Here is a 24,348-nt window from a genome sequence, read left to right as displayed (position 1 = left end):
CGGTTTTAGAATATATCTCAAAGTTAACAATTTGTAGTATTTTGTATTTAAAGTTCCAGGGTTAATCGTTAGTCTAATCTTAGAATTTCTAAGCCTAAACTTGTATCGCATAATGACATCCATTTATAGTTTTTTTAGTTTTTATTTTGAAATAGATTATATATGTGTGTGTGTGTTAATTTTAATATAGAATATCTACCTACTTTAATAAATGAAATATAAATATAAATATCTTAATAATTTTTATTAGAGTGAATTACACAAATGATACCTGAAGTATACACGAAATTACGGTTTTGATATCTCACATACACAGCACGTGACTTGACTTAACGGCCAAATTGACGGCCGTCGGTGATAGGTATGGTCAGTGTAAGTTTTTGACAACGATGGGTATGATTCGCGTAATTTTTAAATTTTAGGTATGACCAATGTAGTTTTGAACAAACCTCAGGTATGATTTTTGTAATTTACCCATAATTATATTTTCTATAATGATGGGAATGGGAACCCATGTTTGTAACGATGGTTTTTATTATTTTAGGCGAATTTCATTTGAAATTTCGTGTCACAATTCGATAACGATAGTAGGAGGTCTAGTATATATTGTTTTAACTTAGTCTATGCTAGAGAACTCTCTCGAAATAGATATGTTTTTTCAAATATCCAATGGAGTAAAAACTCCTACTAATCTACCTGAAGGCACGACGATTAATAGGTTTAACCTTATCCTTTCAAACTTGAACTTGGTTTACCCAAACCAATACCTCATAGAGGGACTTTTTAAGTCCACCCCTCAAACTTGATCATGGTTTTTAGTTAATCTACCATTTAGTACACATGAAATATCTGAACAACTGAAACAACACACTATACAAACATGCAATATCAGAACAATTAAAACAGCAGACTATACAAACATAATATATACATAATTGATAGATTAAACAAAAATTATGGTACTATTATCAATTTTCATACCAGGTATTTCGTACATAACATTCTAACGACTATAAGTATGCACCAACTAGTCTAATTCAGATGGACGGAGCCTCAAACCCACTTGACTTCATTTTCCCGAAAGACTAACTAAATTGCAGCACTAGCCAGCTCAAAAATAAAATAACGGATAAGTAACACCTGATGTAACTTCATACTTCAAAGTTGAAATAGTTCTTAAATTAAACCTCTGTTATTGGTTTACATGGAATCAATGCATGAGTTGGTAAAATTTCATCTCCAACATATTATAACAAACTTTTATATCAACGCATATTTAAACTTTTTAATTAAACATTAAACTTGAAATTATAGATTTATGTTGTATCAATATATTATTACATTAAAAAAAAGTTAATTAATTTTATGTTAGTTGAGTGAAGAACACCTTAATTGTTTCAAGAAAACAATAATATCCAAATTTTCCATGAAATTAACCACAATTATCGCGCCTTTAGTTCATATTTCCTATTGTATCTTTGTATTTTGTTTTAGGAGAGATATCACAAAGTGAGTTATAACTCATTAAATCACTCGACTTTGATGGATGACACCTTCGTATAGGTTGGGTAGCTTGATATTGGATTCTCGTAGTAGGTTGGACCAATATAGTTTCTTCTCTCGTTACATCAGGTTATGAGATTAACCTTTACATTAGTTTTTTTTCATAAGAAACATAATTTTCTTTATTCGGATTAAATTAAATAAAAGAATATATATTGTATCTTCGAAATATATACTCACATTAAATAGTACATGTACAAGTATTGTATATGTACGCTTGTGTTGTCTTTACATGAGCAAGTAGGTCAAAATTTTCTATGGAGTGCAACTTGTAAGTTGTAATTGTCATTAGGTGTATCATAAATAGTGGTCCCTCGACATTTTAGCTTTACGCAATCTGATCATTTGACTTCGTTTAATTTCTATTTTGCCAAGTCTGAAAGGACATCTTTTGTCAAGTCGTTTATTAATTTATTTATCTTCCTAATAATTAAACGTTTGTATAGTCCTCAGTTGTAAGAGTATAATTAACACACAACTAGTTACGATGGATAGATTTAGTTCCGTTCCTCACGCATAACACATCGGACTTCCAACGGATCGTTGACAGTTTTAGAAGTAAACGGATTTAATATATAACCATACCCTCTATCGGTGTCCTTTCATCATCGGATTAGTGAATATACTCATCCGTTGAGAATCGAACATACAAAAAAATGAAGACCAATTAAAAAATGGTGATGTGATACACCGATATCTTAAGGGATGCCTTAATAGCAATACGATACATGTCTAATGGGCTAAATGCATTTGTCCAAATAATCCAATCCATATATAACATCCCACTCTTCAAACTTGCTGATTTCTTAACCCACCATCAAAAAGGAAAAAAGCCCAAATGATAAATGACTAGACAACCAGTAAGGGGAAACTATATATATATACCTGAACTACATGGAAGGTTAGTTGTTCGTATTCTGTCAGTAGACTTGAGTAATACAGGCTCGGCATGGGCATTATGACCTCATCCGTACGTATAAATTATATAAACACCTCTGTTCCAATCACCACAAGAATGCATATAGCTCAAACCCTTTGTTTATAGGGATATAAATTAACATCGTCCTCAAGATAAAGACCTATGATAGCCGATGTTTTAAAACCAATTCGAACCGTCCCAGTATCTGGTCGATCGACCGGTTAAACTAGGCCCCTTTTTGGTTAAACTGCAGATGTTTTAATCCAAATAGCTAATTTTCCCAACTGAGCCGATTCTTGTTTCTTTTATTATTATTTTTTATCCCAAAAACATTTTATATTAATTTGACAATGATTTGTATACTTTGATAATATCTTGGATTGTTTGTTGTATTTAAAACTTTTTTATTATTATTATAACCACTTGTATGCTTTTTCGGTGAATGTTAAGTGCTTTAATTGAAACGTAACGGCTTTAGTAGCAATTTTGGTGAAATATAAGTTGGCTAGTCACCTAGTTCAACCAGTTAAAACCGATTTTGGCATCCAATCAATGAACTAAAAGACCGGCTTTTGAAACATTATATATATTAATGGCTACCATAGCCAAGAGAAAAAAACATTTTAAGTTTTCATCTAGACCATTGAAAATATAACAAAAATCAATCTAAACCATTAAAATACAAAGTCAAAGTCAAAGTTTTATAAATAAGAAAATTTAGAAATTATATACAAATATATTAAACATGATTGCAAAATTAAACGTGAATGAGCCGTTTACAACATAACAGTCAAATGGCTTCTTATTAATATAAGGCAAGTATATTTTTAGTTACAACATTCATGTTTTCCAACCAACAAAGTGACAAAAAAAATAAAAATGCATTTGACTTTAATGAGTACATCTTGAATGTTGACAACAACTTTTTGAAGAACAATGATTCAAAACAAGAAACCGAGGGTAAGGCAAACCTCAAATCAATGAAATTGCATAAGATTATCAATGTTAATGATCTAGGCGATGAAAAAGTAACATTACGTAAATTAATACTTTTTGTAAAAAAAAATAATTTGTAACTCTCTTTTTTACCCTTTTTTATTGAAGGATGAGGTTGATGGTGATAAGCTTTTAGATGATGCTAAGTTGCTAAAAAATGACTTCTATATAATGAAAGATCAAACATATATTCAAAATCATTATATACATCTAATATGTTATAACTTTGCTTATTAATATGTTTATCTAAAATGTATCTAATTTTCTATTATTTCAATTTCTTTTGTAGGATGAATTTTAATTGGGATGATGATGATATTCACTTCGTATATATAGTTTCGAACCTGGTCAACGACCGGGTATAGATCTAGTTGCTTATTGTTGCCTAGCCCTAACATTGTTTTGGTCCACAAAACCTCCTTTTATATTCACTCTAATAAAATGTTCAACTTAGTCCATGATCGATGCGACTTGAATATAGCTAACGGAGTTGGTGTTCCCTTTGAATCGAGTACTCCAGAAAATACAATTCACCTGTTCTTGACCACAATTCACAGGTAGCGCTTAAATATCCCGGTAACTTTACCCATGCTGACCAAAACCATTTATAGCACAAACAAAATAAAACAAGATCCTCGATTGTAAGACAATTACTCGTATAATTATTCTTTGTCTCATCCATGCTCTACAACCACCTATTTGGACGGCCAAAATACCCCCTTCAACTTAAAATGTCCACATTCACGTTAACCCCCTTTTGACTCCGAAGTTAATAATCTCACAATATATGTATAGCAGCTCAAAGTTAAAATAATTCCATCATTGACTTCATTGGGTCGACTATCGAACCAGATCAATAGTAGCTAGTTAAATTGTATCGATGATGAAGTCCAACACACAAATACAACAACCTAACAGTCTGTATTCTTTAATTTGGTCATTTAGGCTACCTTTGATATATCTTAGTTAAACCCTGCAACACTTCCAAAATCTTTGTTCAAATCAAACATCTATCCTTCCAAACCTTATGTCACCTGTCTCCATATGTGAACAATTTGATGACACTAAGCCAATTAAATGATTGTTTTCGGAAACTAATCCATAAGAAGTTATTGCAATCCAAACATTTATAAACCAACTAATATACAGACCTTCATCAGAGATCCCAGTCTCCTTCAAAACCAAAACCAGTCCTGAAAGATGAATCTCATCGAATTAAAGGCAGGTAACACACCCTGCCAATCGAAAATAACACATCAACACCAATATAACAAAGATATTGCGTTTCATATTTCCTCAATAGTTGTAGCATAAAGGTTTTCATGTATAGCATTCAAACCAGTTAACTAACACAAAAACATCATAAAATCTATACAAAAGTAAGCAAAAAAAGAAATCACTAATACCCAAGTATTAAACCAATATTATTATTATTGATCCGGGTCAACGACCCATTCAGTTTCAGTTACTACTCATGGGACTTCCTTCAGTGATATCCAATTGGAGCTGGATTGTCTTTAAGGTCAAGTCCCTGGTGCTTTATGTCCTGCAGTATATTCAAATCCAAACGTCACCAATTAGTTTCATCAAAGATATACATACCATGGAAGCAAACTAACATAACAAAATGCAGAATATTTTACCGATGCAAAGTGATTAACATCACGATGATGAGCCTCATCTGCTCTCACAACCATAACAACATCACGAAGTGTCGCATCAGCAGGAAGACGCCAATAGTCAATGGCAATGGCAGGAGCCTTGACATTTTCGATGTTACCTTTGTCAAGCTCCTTCAAAAACTCAGTATACGAGTGAATAGCTTCCTCCTCGAGGTACCCAGTGATCCGGTGAGCAAATTTAGGTGAAGCGAGGTATGCAAGAAAGTAGGCGTTGAAGAAAACACCCTGAACCGCGAAAACAAGAGCACGCTCATACCATTTTGGCTTAGCAACTTCCATGAAAGTCATCAAATGCATTCTCTCATTCTCAGCTTCTTCCAACAGAGCCTTGATCCAACCACCACTGTGCTCAAATCGCCTCAGAGATTTACAGTGCAGAAGCATCCCTCCCACCATTCCAGGCACAGCAGCCACAGTTTCAAGCATCATTGCCCGACACCCATATCGCCTCTGTTAATTATACCAAATCAAAACTTTCAGCACAATTTACATTCACACACAAACTTCAGAACATATTTTACAAATTTGGCTCAAATCTGGTCACCTGAAAGAATATATCAGTAGGAAGTCTCAGAGACTTGACAGTGTAGTACGCAAATTTGTCCAAAAATGTCTTTGGAACATGATGCTTCTTCAAATCAATTGATAAATCGGCTTGATACGTCTCCCATGGCTGCCAAATTGATGCAAATCAGAATGTAGGTACATAGATTGAAATTGTATTATATTACTCCAATTTTACTTTTACCAATTTCAACCACTTTATACCAGTTTTATGATCTAACATTGTTAAATCTTATCAAATACACACAATCAGCATTTAGATACAATTTGCTAACACAAAGCTCAAGCAATTCGGATCATTAGCCAATGTTATACATACATACAATTATAATTCACTTACAAATAGTCAAAATATCGATTAACATAATAATAAATTACATAATGCTACACATATATAGTCAAAGTACATTCAACATCTATACATATATCAAGTAATTATCATCATAGATATATACATAATATATATATATACATATATATAAGGATAGAGAAGGAGAAAAAGTATACAAACCCTAAAACAATTCCACTTCCATTCAGAGCCATCCTCTTTAGTAATCCTAGACGGCGGAACTCCCCAGTAACTCATCACTTGTTTCTCCTTCTTCTCACCACCACCACCAGCCGCCGCCGCCGCACCTCCGTCAGTCGCCACATCTTCCTTCCGTACATCCTGCTGTTCTTTATTACCTAACGCCATCGTACTCGCATTCCGACCACCACCACCACTCCTCATCCACCACGTCACCGCCGCCGGCTCAACTCCGTTTCCGGCAAGCAAACGTGAATGTACGACGGATCGGAAGGCGGTTACTGATCCACGTGTCATCATCTTTGTAATATATTTATTATACTTGAAGGAAGTAAAATGGAAATTTGCGAGAAAATCGGAAGTTTGTTTGTAAATATATTTTGTGTGAATATAGTTTTCTTGGAGAGAAAGGGTTTATGGATTATGGGTTTTGTTAAGTTTTTTTTTATACCCATACAATAAAGTATGGCGGTGGTGTGATACGACGCCGTTTCGTGTCGTTTTTAAGTATATGGAAAGAGTCAATTTGTGGTCATTAATCGTTATGGTTATGCTTATACGTTTTTCCTATATTAGCCTTTCGTTACTAAGAAGATTCTAGAGTGTATACTAAACCAAATATTAATTAAAATCGTTAATACTTTTAATTTCATTACCTCGATTTCAATATTTGGAGAATATGCTATGTAATTTTTTGTACAAAGTTTAGACAAGATAAGTATATCGTCTAAATAAAAATAAAATTCAGGAGTATTAGGCGTAGACTTTTGTAAAGTACATTATTTTTTTTTTTTTCTTTTTATGTTTGTTATCCAATATGTATTTTAAATAATTCAATTGAAGAAATAATTTTTTTTTCGAGCATTCGGTTAAAATACGACATCAGTAAAGATTCACTATATGATGATGAAAATTTGCACGTACCATAAACAATGCGATATTGACCATGAGCCGTTAAAATATTCAGAGGAAAAAAAAAACCTCTTATATTTTGTAAAATATAATTCATAATTAATATCTAGATTTTTTAATTCTGACTATATAATTGGTATAAAGAATTATGTTCTAATATATGGGTTGAAAATTATAAATGGGCAAAATGTGTAAGGGTAATTTCAAAAAGAGATTCAAAGAATACAAAAGGACAAATTGAACACCATGAGGGTATAATAGTAACTTACAGCAGGGAATATGCCAAATGGAAGCTTTTCTTTTCTTTGGCTCCAAGATTTTTGAGTAACTCCCACGTATTTGGTCGACTTTTTTGTGAATCAAAAATTGCCAACGAGACCAGGAAAACTTGTCCTGCCAAAACTCATTTATTTTACTCAAATATGTATCATGAAAGGTCTCACGAAACTTGCATCATGCCCTTTGTTTGGTATTTCTTCTAGTCATTTGCCTTTGTAATTAAACACACGATCAATAAATATAAAACTAGCCTTGTACCCGCGCGATGCGCCGGGGCATAGGAAAAAAAGATGGTTAAGTAGTGATACCGTGTTATTACATGAATGTATGATTCAATTCAAGTGTTTCTTAGTCCGGCTGAAAGTGCAAACCGCGTTGTTGTGTTAGAGTGAGCATTTTTATGTTGATTCATTATTAAATTCAGTAACGCATGTGAGCTTTTTTGGTATACTATGTGAGCAACTGCAGGGAAGGGGCACGCATAAGGTTTTTTTTAAGGGTATTTTTGGAATTTCAGGGATAAAGTGTTTAATGGTAGTATAAATTAAAAGGGTAAATTAGATATTTTAAAGGTAGAGTGTTAAATTTTAGAGGTAGTTTGTTTATATAGATAATATAGATATAGATATTAGTAAGCAATATTGAATTATTTATTACATGCAAAATACTTTATCTTATGTATATATAAATACTTAATTTCATGAGAGATGATAGCTTCATCTTATATTGTTATATCTAAAAATAAATTAAAAAAAAATACACATGATAATTAAGGGTGTATTATCAAATGTGTCATGTATTCACATTCTTATATGTACAATATACTCAATGATCGAGCCAGAATACTAGTCAAGTGAGTTCATAACTAAAAAATTTCAAGATCAACAAATAAATCAATACGAGTAGAAGATTCAAATACAAAGTTGTATAAAATCTGAACCAAATTATACGAGTGTTAGAGTTCTGCAAATAAACTTTATGTAGTAGTGTTCAATTTTATTTATATCGAATATATGCATTTTCGCTTGTAGATGCCCTATCGAGATGCAATGCCTTGACAACTTTTGAGTTTTGGTAAAATAATAAGAACACCTTTGATACCCTCTTCATCGATCACTAATACATACTAACAACTATCAAAGTATCAAACTGCCCTATAAAGTGACTGTACACAAGCTCAACTTTAACTGTTATATGGAAAATAGTAAATTCTTCTAACTAAATAGTTAGCTTAATAATCCTCTTGATACATTAAAAAGATCGACATGTGGTTCTGCTAATTCTTTTTCTGATGATTAATCATTTCCCTTTTTATATATATATAATGTCATCAATAGTCCATGACCATTTATTTTAATAGTCATCACATGTGACTCCATTACGAGTGGATTACGAGTTACACCTAATGGTGTCGTTGATTCGTGATGATATGATTATGATCGATGTGACACCTATAACAAGTTTAGACTCACTCGTCAAATATATTACGTTGACATCATTTCCAGCCTCTTGTCTCATATTCGATCAATATTCAAATACAACTTTTTCATACATTAAACTTATAGAATAAATGAAGAATACAATTGATATAACACAAATTTATACATAACATATCCTGATATCCTACCCAATTCGAACCCACGCGCACTCAGGTTCATATAACTTTAATTAACGCAAACGTTTTGTATTCTTTAGTGATACCCAATTGGTGCAGGATGCTCCTTTAGTTCATGTCCTTGACATTGAATATCCTGAAGAACAAAAAGCAGTAAAGCTATCAATAATTCTCAAATCATTATCGACGAATTGAATAGATCTACAAACAAAAATATAAGATTTAGCGACAAACTTACGGATGCAAAATGGTTAATATCACGGTGATGTGCTTCGTCAGCCCGTATAACTCTAACAACATCTTTTAGTGTCGAATTTTGAGGTAAACACCAATAATCAATAGCAATAGCTGGTGCCGGAATGTCCTCCATAGCCCCGTTCTCCAGGTCATTCAAGAAGTCCGTATACGAATTCACTGCCTCTTCCTCAAGGTAACCAGTGATCCGATGAGCGAGCTTTGGTGAAGCCAAATACGCTAGAAAATATGCATTGAAGAATACCCCTTGGACCGCAAAAACCAAGGCTCGTTCGTGCCATTTTGGTTGGTATACATCAATAAAGGTCATGAGATGCATTCTTTCATTTTCGGCTTCTTCTAATAAGGCTTTGATCCAGCCTCCACTTTGCTCAAATCGACGTAGTGATTTGGCGTGTAACAACATCCCTCCTACCATTCCAGGAACCGCGGCTACTGTTTCTAGCAAAACCGCGTGGTGTATGTGTTTTTTCTGTAACGATTTCATTAAAATCAATCGTTATAATTAGTTAGATACAAAAATATTTATGTATGATACTCGTACCAAACAATATATAGATGTATACCTGAAAGTATAAATGGGTGGGATACTTGAGGGCTTGAACTATCCAAAATGCAATTTTGTCATTCCAAGTGACTGGATTGTGATGCTTCTTCACATCAATAGATGTATCTGCTTGATAAGCTTCCCACGGCTGTTACATCCAAAAAAAAAATGATATATAATTAGTTAACGTATTATAAAATTAACATTTTATATGATTTACATCCTGTCTGGCCCATTTGCGTATATTGTAGCTCATTAAGCTTCTAAATTTGACCCATTTGACTTGTTTGAAATCATGAAGATAAGAATAAAACAATTACAACCATATAATATGTAGATTGGCTAAATTTGGCTGTTCTTCGTTATAGTAAAACAGAGGTTCAAGAGTTTGATCATATTGATCACGTACCCGAAAACAGTTCCATTTCCAAGCAGATCCATCAGACTTTGTGAGTGATGGTGGAGCAACGCCCCAATAGCTCGAGATTGCTTTCTTTTCACTCTCATCTTTTTTAATCGATCCAGAGTCAGAGGATGCATGCGTGCTCCACTGACGAGCATGCATGGTCATGACTCTAGTGGTTCCAATGAATGAACCCATTGGATTTTTGGAATGTACAACGATATTGGTTGAGCGGGCAACACTTGTAGTTGTGGAGAACAAACGGGGTCCCAGTTGAGATAGTAGCAACCGGGACACCTTTGTTGTTGCAACAATACTAGTTCTATTCATGTTGTAACAAGAGAACTTAATTAACTTATTATGAGATTTATTGATTTAATTTGATAATTTGTTAGTGAAGAAGCCGTGATGATATTAGCATATTTATATGGTGTTTATAGATGTTGACATGATCCATGAAAAAACAGAGAAAAGTCGAATTCAATACATCAAGAAAGGTTTATAAATTGGCAACTATGAAAAGTCTTTGGTCAAGTTTTAGTGTGACCCGTGTGCTGTGGAATAATTAGTCTTCGTGCTTGCTAGACAATTTCTTATTATAATTAATTAAACTTCTTAATTAAAACCGAAATCTTAATTATATTAGCATTATAATAATACTTTTACTACTTTCGTGTTGTCCTTGTCTTTCTCTTGGTTGATGATGTGGGAACCACATTAGTGTGACCGTTACTGATCATGTGTCATTCCTGATATGATAATTGACGATAATGAAATCCCTATGTCTAAGTAAATATTCGATGGACGTATTTACTCTTAAAGACATATTATAGGGTTTCCCATTAGGTGATTGGACTTGAGAGGACTAATGAGGCACGAATTAAACACCAGAGGGACTTAATATGAAAATACTCTCTTTATATATAGAGAGAGTAATTAACTCTAATTCAAGGTTAATCACAAAAAACTTCACGGCCTCCTAATTATAAAATTCGTCCATCTTCTCTGTTGAATTCATTAGACCGAATTCATCATTCCATCCTAAATCAATCATCTTATTTTGGGAACCCGAAATCAATGGCAAATATGTTTAATGCCTTTACAGGTTCTTCTGGATCTCACGGTACGTGTATATTACGAATTGAATCATGTCATATTACAACATGTGGTATCAGAGCGGGTTACGAAGCTATCCCTTGATTTGATTCATTTTCGTACCCTAATTCGTGAACTGATGAAAGCAGAAGCTTAAATTCGTATGCTTCTTACGAACTTAAAGTTCGTTAGAACTCTAACTTCGTGAGAACTTCCTTGCGAACTCTAAGTTCGTAAACAAAATCACTAAGTTCGTAAGAACACTCTAAGTTCGTAAGGTTTATCTGTGTACAGAACTTCTGCTCATCTTCGCACTTACTTCCTCACGAACTTACACTATTTTCGTAAACTATCTTCGTTGCTTATGTTCGTAAGCTATCTTCGTTTGTTACTTACGAAGATAGTTAACTACTTACGAAGTTAATCACTACTTACGAAGATAGTTAACAACTTACGAAGATAGTCAACTACTTACGAATTTAATCACTACTTACGAAGTTAATCCTTATTACGAACTTAGCTATCTTCGTACCGTGCTTATTTTCATGGATTACTGATTAACTTAGTTGATTATCATGTTCGTGCTTACTAGTTTTACCTTATAATTTCGATGGCTAAATTTGTCTCTTATTTTCGAAAATAAGCCAGGGGCTCTGCCCCTTGGACCCCGCTCCCAGGGGCGCTGCCCCCGGACCCCCGTAGTGTATGGGGGCTTCACACAAATGTACATGGTTTCATCATTTGTGCCCAAAGGTTAGATGTGATTCTCATGGTGTGTTCTTTTCCTTTTAGATAATGAACAATAAGTATATTTATTCTGCCCAAAGGTGATTTAATATACTTTGTGTGCTGAAAGGAACATTTTTCATGCATAAGATACACGATTCTTAATTTTGTGCCCAAAGGTCAAAAGATAAGCGTTGTGCCGCATGAACCTAATGCTCCTGTGTACTTAGATATTAGTTACTTCTGCCCAAAGGTGATGTAAATCTAAGTATAGCCTTATGTTAACTTATTGTTTTGGTGTTTACAATAGGTTACCTATCACTAGCTTCATTAGTATAATGGTCTTAGTCTCATTACTTCAGGAACATTACTTTAGCCTCTTACGTAAGGAACATTATTGTTAGTCCTTAGTTAAGTTTAGGCATTACTTTAGTTCCATTAGTTTTATAGATACTACTTAGTCTGCCTTAGATAGCTAATTATGTCACTATAAGCTCATTGCCCTTAGTTTTAGGCATTACGTCATTAATCTTCTATTACTTTTATCCTAAATCTATATCCTCCTTATTTCCACTGTAGTACCTCCCATTGGCATTCAGCCACTTACCGGTGAAAACTATGCTTCATGGAAAGATCAGTTAGATCTTACTCTGGGGTACTATGACCTGGACTACGCCATTCGTCATGATGAACCCGCTGCCATTACTGCAACCTCTACTGCAGAGCAGATAGCGGCATTTGAGAAGTGGGACAAGGCGAATCGCTTGTCACTTATGACGGTCAAGAACTCTATTCCTCTTGGTCTCCGAGGAGCTATTCCCGAGTCTGATAAAGTGAAAGATTACCTCAAATCTGTTGAGGATTACTTTAAGGGATCGTCTAAAGTGCATGCAAGCAGCTTAATGCTAAAGATGCTTACTCTGAAATACGATGGAAAAAGCGGTGTCCGTGAACACATAATGAAAATGAGCGACATGGCGAACAAGCTTAAGACTCTCGAAATGGAAGTCTCTGACAACTTTCTTGTGCATTTCATAATGACATCATTGCCTGCTCAATTTGATGCCTTCAAGATTAACTATAATGCTCAGAAGGACAAATGGAAGATGAGTGAACTGATTGCAATGTGTCAACAAGAAGAAGATCGCCTTAAGCTCGAGCAACCTGAAGCTGTTCACCTTACTACCACTGCTAATTCCAAGAAGAGGAAGGGTAACAACAGTAACAAGAATGGTAAGAAAGCTTCAAAGATGAATCCTGGTGCAGTTGCCTCTAGCTCTAATGCCTTGAACATCAAGTGTAAGTTCTGTCGTACTCAAGGGCACATTCAGAAAGAGTGTCCTAAGTTCAAGGAATGGCTAGCTAAGAAAGGTAACGTACTTTATGTAATATTTGATTCTTTTACTACTGATGTTCCTGTTAATACATGGTGGGGTGACTCTGGTTCTATGGTCCATGTGACTAACTTAATGCAGGGATTCCATACAATCCAGAAGCTACGAAAGGGCCAAAGAAAACTTAGAGTTGGAAGTGGTGATCTTTTAGATGTCAAAGCCATGGAAACTTATATTTTACATATGAGTACTGGAAAATGTATTAGACTATTAGATACCTTATATGTACCGAGAATTACTCGGAACCTCGTATCTATTTCTAAACTAGACATTGAAGGTTTTGTAATAATTCATGGTTTCGGCAAGATTACTATTACTCTTAATAATGAATTGCTTGGTCGTGATTTCTTGGATGGAATGCTGTATAAATTAGAACTAGATCATAATTTCTCACAATCTTTGTTGTCTTTTAATGTTGATGATATAGCTAAGACAAAGACAAAATCACTTAAGCAACAAGAGAATTCCTCCATGTTGTGGCATAAACGTCTTGGCCACATCTCACGAGATCGCATGACACGACTCGTAAAGGATGGAATCTTACCATCTCTTGACTTTAGTGATTTTGAAACATGTATTCAATAACTCAAAGGCAAAATGGCTAAAGGGAATAAGAAAGGAGCCACAAGAAGTTCCAACTTGTTGGAAATAATTCATACTGATATTAGTGGCCCCTATCCCGCTTCCATTACAGGACACACTTCATTATTACATTTATTGATGATTATTCACGTTATATGCACCTTTATTTGATTAAGGAAAAGTCTGAATCCTTACAAACTTTTACTGATTTTAAAACTTTGGTTGAAAACCAACTTGAATGAAAAATAAAAGTTGTAAGATCAGATAGAGGAGGTGAGTATTATGGTAGACATACTGATTTTGGTCAAGCCGCTGGTCCTTTCCATGACTTTTGTAAGGAACATGGCATAATTAACCAATACACCATGCCTGGTTCTCCTCAACAAAATGGTGTTGCTGAAAGGAGAAATAGAACCCTAATGGACATGGTGAGAAGTATGCTTGCCAACACTAACTTACCTACTTTCCTTTGGACTGAGGCCTTAAAAACAGCCGTTCATATACTCAATAGAGTTCCTTCTAAATCTGTCCCTAAAACTCCTCATGAGATCTGGACAGGGAAGAAACCGAGTCTTAGATATATGAAAGTATGGGGTTGTCCTGCCGAAGCTAAATTCTATAACCCTAACTTAAAGAAACTTGATCCTAAGACTGTTACATGTTTCTTTGTCGGTTATCCGGATAACTCAAAAGGTTATCGGTTTTACTGTCCTTCCCACACTACTCGCATCAGTGATGCACAACATGCCACTTTCCTAGAGAACTCAGAGATCAGTGGGAGCACGACAAATCATAATTTCGATTTGCAAGAAGTACAAGAAGCGGGGGGAAACGATTCGTCGGTTAGTATTATTCCTCTTGTACAGAACGCTGCTCCGAATGTCACTGATCCAACTCCTCCTAATGTTAATCATGAGACCACTAATGCTGAAGGATCTTCCGAAAATCCCGAAAATCAACTCAGGAGATCATCGAGGTCACGTAGGGCCACCAATTTTGATGACTTCATTACTTATCTCACTGAAGTTGAGGATGTTGGAAAGCTTATTGATCCTACCTCCTATAAAGAAGCCATTAATAGTGATCAGGCCACTCAGTGAAATGAAGCCATTGATTGAAGAGCTTAATTCCATGCAACATAATGACGTTTGGGAATTGGTTAAACTTCCTGAAGGATCCAAAACTGTTGGTTGCAAATGGGTCTTCGAAACCAAATTAGACCCGAAAGGAAACGTCGAACGATATAAGGCCAGATTGGTTGCGAAGGGCTATACTCAGAAGGCTGGAGTCGATTATCAAGAGACCTTTTCTCCCGTGTCTCGTAAAGACTCTTTAAGGATCGTTATAGCACTAGTAGCTCACTTTGATCTCGAGTTACATCAGATGGATGTCAAAACAGCTTTCTTAAATGGAGACTTGGAAGAAGACGTATACATGTGGCAACCTGAAGGATTCATTCCAAAAGGTAAAAAGCACATGGTCTGCAAGTTAAAGAAATCCATATATGGGTTGAAGCAAGCATCAAGACAATGGTACCTTAAGTTTGATGAAGTCATTAAAGAACAAGACTTCATAAAGAATCAAGTGGATCAATGCACCTATCTCAAGATCAGTGGGAGTAATTTTATAATCCTTGTTTTGTATGTAGACGATATTCTACTAGCAAGTAATAACTTGGATATGTTGCATGAGTCGAAGCGGATGCTTTCGCAGAAATTCGACATGAAAGATCTCGGTGATGCCTCTTATGTTATAGGTATCGAAATACATCGGGATAGGCATAATGGTATTTTAGGTCTTTCTCAAAGGGCCTATATTGAGCGGGTTTTAGAACGCTATAGCATGCAACATTGCGCACCCACTGTAGCTCCAGTAGTTAAAGGAGATGTATTCGGCACTTTCCAAAGTCCGAACACTGAGATTGAAAAGGAGCAAATGAGGGTGATACCTTACTTATCAGTAGTTGGGAGCATTATGTACGCTCAGGTCTGTACTCGTCCAGATATCGCTTATATCGCCGGTATGCTAGGACGTTACTTATCTAATCCTGGATTAGCACACTGGAAAGCGGCCAAGAAAGTTCTACGATATCTGCAAGGGACCAAAGACTACAAACTAACGTATAGAAGAAGTGACAATCTAGAAGTAGTAGGCTATTCCGATTCTGATTTTACCAAAAGCAAGGAAGATAAGAAATCTACTTCTGGGTATATTTACATGTTAGCTGGCGGACCTATCTCTTGGCGGAGTCATAAGCAGAAACTGACTGCAACATCCACCATGATGGCTGAATACATTGCCGTTTATAATGCTACTTGCCATGGGATGTTAATTAGGAATCTGGTCAGTGGACTCAAAGTCGTCAACTCCATTTCTAGACCATTGAAGCTTTACTGTGATAACTCAGCTACCGTAACTTTCTCGAACAGTAACAGTTCAACTGGCGCTGGGTTGTATCTCAATACAAAGTATCTGTTTGTACGCGAACGGGTTGAGGAAAATGTTCTTTGTATTGAGTACATAAGTACAAATGACATGCTAGCGGATCCGATGACCAAAGGTCTTCCTCCTAATGTCTTCGTAGGACACGTGTCAAAGATGGGGCTTACTAAAGACTTAGTTTAATTTAATAGCATATTGTACTTATTTGGTCATTAGTATTACTGTTTAAAATTTTTCCTCCTTATTCAGATTTTGTTTGTCTATTAATCACACTTTGAGTACTCGTATTAGTGTGTTGACATTATTGTGACAAAATTTGTCTTAGTCAATTGATCATTGCTTATTAGTTTTAAATTTGAATCATAGTTTGACTAGTGGGGGTCCTGAGTTGATGTTCTTCTCTACGACTGTACTTATTGGCTATGATTTCGGTTTTTTTTATAAAAAAAAAAAATGAGTATTATTCCGGAACTTATTTGAATACTCATAGATAAATGATCGCTCGGTCAAGTGGGAGAATGTTGGAACCACATTAGTGTGACCGTCACTGATCATGTGTCATTCCTGATATGATAATTAACGATAATGAAATCCCTATGTCTAAGTAAATATTCGATGGACGTATTTACTCTTAAAGACATATTATAGGGTTTCCCATTAGGTGATTGGACTTGAGAGGACTAATGAGGCACGAATTAAACACCAGAGGGACTTAATTAGTTCTATTCATGTTGTAACAAGAGAACTTAATTAACTTATTATGAGATTTATTGATTTAATTTGATAATTTGTTAGTGAAGAAGCCGTGATGATATTAGCATATTTATATGGTGTTTATAGATGTTGACATGATCCATGAAAAAACAGAGAAAAGTCGAATTCAATACATCAAGAAAGGTTTATAAATTGGCAACTATGAAAAGTCTTTGGTCAAGTTTTAGTGTGACCCGTGTGCTGTGGAATAATTAGTCTTCGTGCTTGCTAGACAATTTCTTATTATAATTAATTAAACTTCTTAATTAAAACCGAAATCTTAATTATATTAGCATTATAATAATACTTTTACTACTTTCGTGTTGTCCTTGTCTTTCTCTTGGTTGATGATGTGGGAACCACATTAGTGTGACCGTTACTGATCATGTGTCATTCCTGATATGATAATTGACGATAATGAAATCCCTATGTCTAAGTAAATATTCGATGGACGTATTTACTCTTAAAGACATATTATAGGGTTTCCCATTAGGTGATTGGACTTGAGAGGACTAATGAGGCACGAATTAAACACCAGAGGGACTTAATATGAAAATACTCTCTTTATATATAGAGAGAGTAATTAACCCTAATTCAAGGTTAATCACAAAAAACTTCACGGCCTCCCAATTATAAAATTCGTCCATCTTCTCTGTTGAATTCATTAGAACCGAATTCATCACTCCATCCTTAATCAATCATCTTATTTTGGGAACCCGAAATCAATGGCAAATATGTTTAATGCCTTTACAGGTTCTTCTGGATCTCACGGTACGTGTATATTACGAATTGAATCATGTCATATTACAACAGATGATAAATTTCACATGAGAGTTGAAAGGTTCCCTGTTTACAAGTACGCCCACGGGCCACGGGTCAAAGGTTACATAGAAGTTTCAAAGACAAATACGCCGTTAAGACGTTAACGAGTCGAATTGAGCTCAAACTTGATAAGTTTATACTCGACCTTAAAAGGTTGAATAGATATATAAATCCTTTCGATTGCATATAAAGAAAAAACAACAAAACAAACACTAAAAGTCAAATTCCAATTTAGTAATAAAAGTTACATTTAGCATTTAGCATTTTATAAAAGTGTGTACAAAACATTCGGTTTAATTAAATAAGTACTCTCATTTAGCATTTTTACATATTATACAAGGCTCAACAAGAACTCGAGCTTTGGCTCGAACAAGCTTGATTTGAGTTCAAATTTAAATAATTTGATAAATGGCTCGATCAACTTGTTAATTAAGAGTCCTAATAGTGACAGATTAACCATATACATGGCTATGTTTTATGAAAGGGTCAACTATAACTGGTTTTCTTAATATATTCTCGATTAACAAACAAAGCTTCATTACTCTATGTTAAAATTTGAAACAACTCTCATTAATTGTGCTTATACGATTAAGTAGTATCACCAATCAAGAAAATTGGCTATTAGATTTTTACATCAGCTATTTTTCATCGCATCACATGGTAGTCGTAAACCAAACCATATATAAAATTATAGGTAAAAATGATAACCAACAACCAAATCCACATATTAGAATACTTATAGATCGACCTTGTGTTTGGTGAGGTGATTAAGACCATACAGTGTATATAGTCCAATCAAGATCATTTCGTACTTAATAACTTAAAAAAGAAAAAGAAAAAAGAAAAAGAAAGAAAAAAAAAGCTAGGAATAATATCGTGTTAATGAGAATCGCCAACAATTTTACGATCCATTAATGATTTTACAACATGGAGTTCTTGTCATCTTGTCTGAGATACTTTCACCTTTGATTACTATTATTGCCTCTAAGTTCTTAGCCTTATTTTCAACATACTGGTTTAGTTGTCTCTTCTGAATTAAAGATCTATGCATATTGGTGACACATATAATCCGGGTATCCGATTATTAGGCCTCTCCTTATAAGGAACCGATTCTAACTCACGTCTAATACAATTCATCAGTTTTTCTCTCTTCTAGACACACAAAGACACACCCCTCCTTAGGCCTCCCCTTATAAGGAACTACTTCTAACCCACTTCTAACACTATTCATCACTTCTAAACACACCAAAAACATCCTTTCCTTATAACCCCCACTTCTAACCCACTTCTTTTCTATTCTTCCCCTCTAGACACACCAAAAACGCACTTCTAATATTAGAAGTAACCCTCTAGACGCGGGCTAGACGCAGTCGGTGCTTATAGCGTCGACTGCGTTTGGTGCGTCGGAAGCGGGCTAGACGTGGTGTAGAAGAGCTATAAGGAGCGGCCTTATAACCCTCACTTCTAACCCACTTCTAACACTATTTTTTATTTTTATTTTTCACATAACTAAACAAACACATTTTATTATAATTAAAACATATTTTATTATTATAAAACACATTACAATACTTAAAAAAAACATAAAACTCATTACATTTATTTTAAAACTTAAAAATTCAACTAAAAAACATAAATTGTGAAAAAACACATTATTAGGAAACAAAGACCTACGCATCAACGTTGACGATCGCGTTCCGGGAGGTTCCAAACATGTTCAATCAGAACATTGCAGAGTTCATGATGAGTAGTCCTTCTATCACGCAACTCCTCGTACATACAAAGCTGTGTTGAACACCTTTCATTCCACGTGCAGGTTGGGAGGACAGTATTAGCTATCAATTCTTCTTCAAACGGTATGAGTGCGCGCCCGTTATCTTCAACGATCATATTGTGTAGAATCACACAACATAACATGATACGTTTTATCTTGTTCACACTGTAGGCCCGGGCTTGTTGCTCAACAATCTGCCAACGACCTTGAAGAATCCCGAATGCTCGCTCGACATCCTTCCTTGCAGCTTCTTGGTATCTCTTGAACTTGGTGGTTTTCGGGTCCATCGGGCACTTGAAATACTTCACAAGAGTGGCTCATTCAGGATAAATACCATCTGCTAGGTAATATCCCTTTCCAAACCGGTGCCCATTCACCGAAAACTCTACTTTAGGAGCCCTGTCCTGAAGCAAATCGTCGAACAAATCTGATTCGTTGAGGACGTACGGTTAAGGCATTTGGCTATCATACTCTATGACCTATCACACTTTATGACCTATCACCTCCACCATCTCACCGCCGCAACGTGCAGGTACTTACACTCGTATGAATAAAAGACTGTCGGTAATTGCTCATTTCCATTAAAAAAATTGGTTAGAAATCCAACTAATAATCTCCCTTTCTAGTTAAGAAATGCAGCGTATACCTCTCAATAACTTTTAACCATTCATAACAACAGTTTCATAATTATATAAATCGTCTGTTATTAATTTATTATATACGTTTCACATTTAAATATTTATATCATTTGAGAACAAATGTAATATTAATGTTTAACTATTGACTTAGTTGAAAACAAAGAATTATAAGACATATTTATATTAGTATATAATTAAAAGATAATATAATTAAATAATACTTTAAAACGATGCAATGATTGGCCAAAAGACGCAACCATCGCCCCCGTAAAAAAAGTGAGGGTTACTACCAAAAGATACAATGATTTACCTGTAACCACTCAATTTAACAAATTCATAACTATATAATAACAATTATATTCGTTCAATATCTATTGTTACGTATTTATTGTTCTCTCGACAAGGATTAATGTTTTTTTTCTAAACATTCAGTCGGTATGTGACATCAAGGAAACTTCACTGTATAATGGTGAAGCCTTGCACGTACCCTAGACAACGAGATGTTGACCAGGGGCCGTTACAAGTATTCGGAGGAAAAAACCCTAAGACTTGTCATCCTTAAGGATCAAACTCAAAACCTTAGTTAAACCTGGAATGCCTCTATAACCAGTTGAACTAGTCATCGTTGGATGTTTTATCTCCATTGAAGCCAATGTACTATTGTTGAGAGTATAGTGAGGACTGAGGAGACAATAAATGAACAAATAAAGAGATTCCTGATGGCTCAAAAGTGAATAATTAATGAAACGGATTTGATATCCAAAATCCGGCGCGGAAAGTAGGTCATGTGACCATTGATGGCCCATGATAGAAATATTAATCGCGGCCCGTATCTCGACCAGGTATTTTAGTAATTTGACCAGGGACATTTTGCAGCGACCATCGCTGCAAAATACTAGCCACGTCAGCTTTTCACTCACCGCTTTAAATGTTTGACCCGACCGTTACTCCACTTATTGCAGCGAGGGTCGCTGCAATAAGTTTACCCCGGCGCGTTTTAAAAACCGATCCCCCGTTCCATCTATTCTATCATTTACACTTTACACTTCCTCCTCCCTTCAATATATAAAAAAATTTTACATTTTTTCTTCCTCCACCCTGCTATTGCAGTACCGCCGCCAGCCACCACCGTCCACCGGCAGCCACCACCGTGCAGTACCGCCAGCCTTTTCTTCCTCCACCATCTATTGCATTACCGCCGCCAGCCACCATCGTCCAGCGCCACCGCCGCCAGGCACCACCGTCCACCGCCAGCCACCACCGCGCAGTACCGCCAGCCGCCGCCGCCGTCCACCGCCACCGCAGTACCGCCAGTGTCGGGATTACCCTCCCCCAAATTCCGGTCGGTCGTCTTCCCCCAAATTTTCAAGCCATTTCAATTTTGGTATGTATTTTATGTTTTTTCCAATATCCAAACCATTATTTTTTTATCTAGACCGTTACTAATTTTTGCAGCGACCCTCGCTGCAAAAAGTGAAAAAAAAAATCGACTTTCATGGCATGTTAGTATAGTTTTTGTACATATATCAGTTTTGTTTATTTGTTAGAATTATTAGTTGTTTATATAATTTTTGCAGCGACCCTCGCTGCAAAAAGTGAAAAAATTCGACCTCCATGGTATGTTAGTATAGTTTTTGTACATATATCAGTTTTGTTAATTTGTTAGAATTATTAGTTCTTTATAGGATTTTAATAGGTTTGTTATTATATTGGTATGTTATTATTAGTTAGTTTGTTAGTTTTGTTAGAATATTGGTATGTTTAGTATAGTTTTTGTATATTTATTAGTTTTGTTAGTTTTGTTAGAATATTGGTATGTTTAGTATAGTTTTTGTATATTTATTAGTTTTGTTAGTTTTGTTAGAATATTGGTATGTGAGTATAGTTTTTGTATATATTTATTAGTTTTGTTAGGATTATTAGTTGTTTATAGGATTTGAATAGGTTTGTTACTATAGTTAGTTTTGATTTGTTGATAATTTAGTGATTTGTTATGAGCCACGAATTTGTTTTGTTAGTGATTTGTTAGAATATATATCTTTAAATGCAAAATTAAGAAGATTAGAATTTGTTAAAAAATTGATTAAAATAAATAGGCAAGATTATGTAAAAATTTTGATTAAATATACTAGTTAAGACGTAATAAAATTTAGTTTAACAAAAATATACATAAAAATTAATCGTTTAAAAAATTAAGTTCAAAAGTATAAAAAATTTAGTTAAAAAGTTAATATATTGATTTGTTAGAATATTTTAGTCATTAGTGTTAGGTGTTTTACTTTTTGGTTAGAATATTGACAAAAAAAAATATGACGTAGATTAAAATTTGTTAAAAAATTTATTAAATTAAATAGCCAAGATTATGTTAAAAATATATGTATTGAACTAAATATACAAAATTATTTAAAAATTTGAATTAAAAATTTTGATTAAATAAACTACCTTAGACGTATTAAAAATTACTATAAAGTTAAGTTTAAAAGTATAAAAGTAAATTTATATTGTATAAACGGAGTTCTAAAAATTATTATCAAGTAAAAAAGATATATATAAAAGTAATTAAATTTGTGATAATTTTGTTATATGATTTGTATTTTGCAAAAAACGTATAATATGATTTGTATTTTGCAGTATAGATGGCGACTTACCATGGCGGTGATGGCGGTGATGGCGGCAATGAAGACCCACATCGACCATGGTGGAAGATTACATGGGGCTGCAAAGGCAGCGGCGGTAAGGATTTTGGTTTTTTTATAATTCATATTTTAATTTAATATTTTTTTACTAACTTGTTTTTTTAGAATTTGGTTCTTTATAATTCATATTTTAATTTAATATTTTTTTTACTAACTTGTTTTTTTAATTTTTTCTAGCCCCTCGAAAGGGAAATGGGAGGGGGCCATGTCAAAATTTAACTTTGGAGGCTGAGTTCGCGAAAAAGGGCCGCCTGTCGATCGACTTCGACACGAGCAACTTAAAGACGTGGCAGGCGATCGGCCCAAATTCTTCTATGTATAAGAGCCTCATCGGCACCTTGGTCCGCCACATCCCTCAGACATACGACTCTTGGGACCATGTGCCTGCTGAGAGAAAGGATTTTATCATCCCGACTCTGAACGTAAAATATTATTCATTTTTAACTTCTTCTTTGATGTTTGTATCAATTTTTAATTTCGCTAACTTTTACTTTTATAAATTGCAGACTCGGTTCAAACTGGACCACTTCATTCAGATTCCTAACCCCGAGGATCCTATCAGGCGGGGGTTCAGGCTGTGTGTTGATAGGGACTGCTCCGATCAGTATCGGCTCCGAAAGAGCCAGTTCAAGAGAGCCCACTTTTCCAAAAAGGGGGGCCTGGATGCAGTTCCCCAGTTGGAACAGGCTGTTCCTCCAGAGGGTATGTCACAGGAGGACTGGAGAGCTTTGTTGGGGTATTACCAGAGGGAGGACCGGGTGAAGCAGTCGGCGAAAAACAGCACGAACAGGGGCAAGCAAGTTCTTGCGGGGACCCATGGTCGTAAGTCTTACTCTCAGTACGTCCACCAGGAGAAGGTTAGTTATGAATTATATATGTATTAAATATATATACTTGTGTTTAAAAGTATAAGTTTAATAATTTATATTTTTTATAATATATATGTATTAAATATAAATACTTGTGTTTAAAAGTAAAAATTAAAGAATGTATATGTCTTATGATAAATTGATGTGTTTACAGGTTGAAAAAAACAAAGACGTAGACTTGGTGGATTTGTTCGAGATTAAGCACAAGAAGAAGAAGGATAAAAAATGGGAACACCCGATGGCTGAAGAAATACATGTATGTGTCTCTCTGTAAGATTTTATATTTTTTAGTA

General features: G+C 34.8%; 3 protein-coding genes across 4 annotated transcripts; all 3 read right to left on the bottom strand.

The window, feature by feature from the left end:
• Positions 1-4,746: 4,746 nt before the first annotated feature.
• Positions 4,747-6,677, bottom strand: LOC122599744 (ubiquinol oxidase 2, mitochondrial-like). The gene is made up of 4 exons (XM_043772305.1): positions 6,236-6,677; positions 5,705-5,833; positions 5,122-5,610; positions 4,747-5,024 (listed from the first exon to the last, which is right to left on the bottom strand). The coding sequence occupies exons 1-4, from the start codon at positions 6,551-6,553 to the stop codon at positions 4,965-4,967; spliced, it is 996 nt and encodes a 331-aa protein (XP_043628240.1). The 5' UTR covers positions 6,554-6,677; the 3' UTR covers positions 4,747-4,964.
• Positions 6,678-8,972: 2,295 nt separating this feature from the next.
• On the bottom strand, positions 8,973-17,354 carry LOC122599871 (ubiquinol oxidase 2, mitochondrial-like). Of its 2 annotated transcripts, XM_043772468.1 has the most exons (5): positions 17,234-17,354; positions 10,271-10,594; positions 9,881-10,009; positions 9,298-9,786; positions 8,973-9,195 (listed from the first exon to the last, which is right to left on the bottom strand). In XM_043772468.1, exons 2-5 carry the CDS (start codon positions 10,592-10,594, stop codon positions 9,136-9,138), a joined length of 1,002 nt encoding a protein of 333 aa, XP_043628403.1. In that variant the 5' UTR covers positions 17,234-17,354; the 3' UTR covers positions 8,973-9,135. The 2 variants fall into 2 exon arrangements, with proteins under 2 accessions (XP_043628403.1, XP_043628402.1); XM_043772467.1 differs by lacking the exon at positions 17,234-17,354 and having other exon boundaries at positions 10,271-10,715.
• Positions 17,355-19,755: 2,401 nt separating this feature from the next.
• LOC122601689 lies at positions 19,756-20,139 on the bottom strand. Its single transcript, XM_043774429.1, has one exon. It carries the CDS (start codon positions 20,137-20,139, stop codon positions 19,756-19,758), a length of 384 nt encoding a protein of 127 aa, XP_043630364.1.
• Between the last annotated feature and the right edge of the window lie 4,209 nt (positions 20,140-24,348).

This window comes from Erigeron canadensis, chromosome 5 (genome assembly GCF_010389155.1).
Source record: "Erigeron canadensis isolate Cc75 chromosome 5, C_canadensis_v1, whole genome shotgun sequence".
Classification (NCBI taxonomy): domain Eukaryota; kingdom Viridiplantae; phylum Streptophyta; class Magnoliopsida; order Asterales; family Asteraceae; genus Erigeron; species Erigeron canadensis.
Note: the sequence above shows the minus strand (reverse complement) of the source record. Positions and strands in the feature narration are given on the sequence as shown.

What these genes read in the sequence shown, in the direction of transcription:
- LOC122601689 (XM_043774429.1), bottom strand. Translation starts at nt 20,139, where the DNA reads ATGGACCCGAAAACCACCAAGTTCAAGAGATACCAAGAAGCTGCAAGG.
- LOC122599744 (XM_043772305.1), bottom strand. Translation starts at nt 6,553, where the DNA reads ATGATGACACGTGGATCAGTAACCGCCTTCCGATCCGTCGTACATTCA. An exon ending in CTACTGATATATTCTTTCAG is followed by an intron (nt 5,611 to 5,704) that starts GTGACCAGATTT and finishes TATAATTAACAG; the next exon opens with AGGCGATATGGGTGTCGGGC. An exon ending in ATGTTAATCACTTTGCATCG is followed by an intron (nt 5,025 to 5,121) that starts GTAAAATATTCT and finishes AATATACTGCAG; the next exon opens with GACATAAAGCACCAGGGACT.
- LOC122599871 (XM_043772468.1), bottom strand. Translation starts at nt 10,594, where the DNA reads ATGAATAGAACTAGTATTGTTGCAACAACAAAGGTGTCCCGGTTGCTA. An exon ending in GGAAATGGAACTGTTTTCGG is followed by an intron (nt 10,010 to 10,270) that starts GTACGTGATCAA and finishes TGGATGTAACAG; the next exon opens with CCGTGGGAAGCTTATCAAGC. An exon ending in CCACCCATTTATACTTTCAG is followed by an intron (nt 9,787 to 9,880) that starts GTATACATCTAT and finishes AAATCGTTACAG; the next exon opens with AAAAAACACATACACCACGC.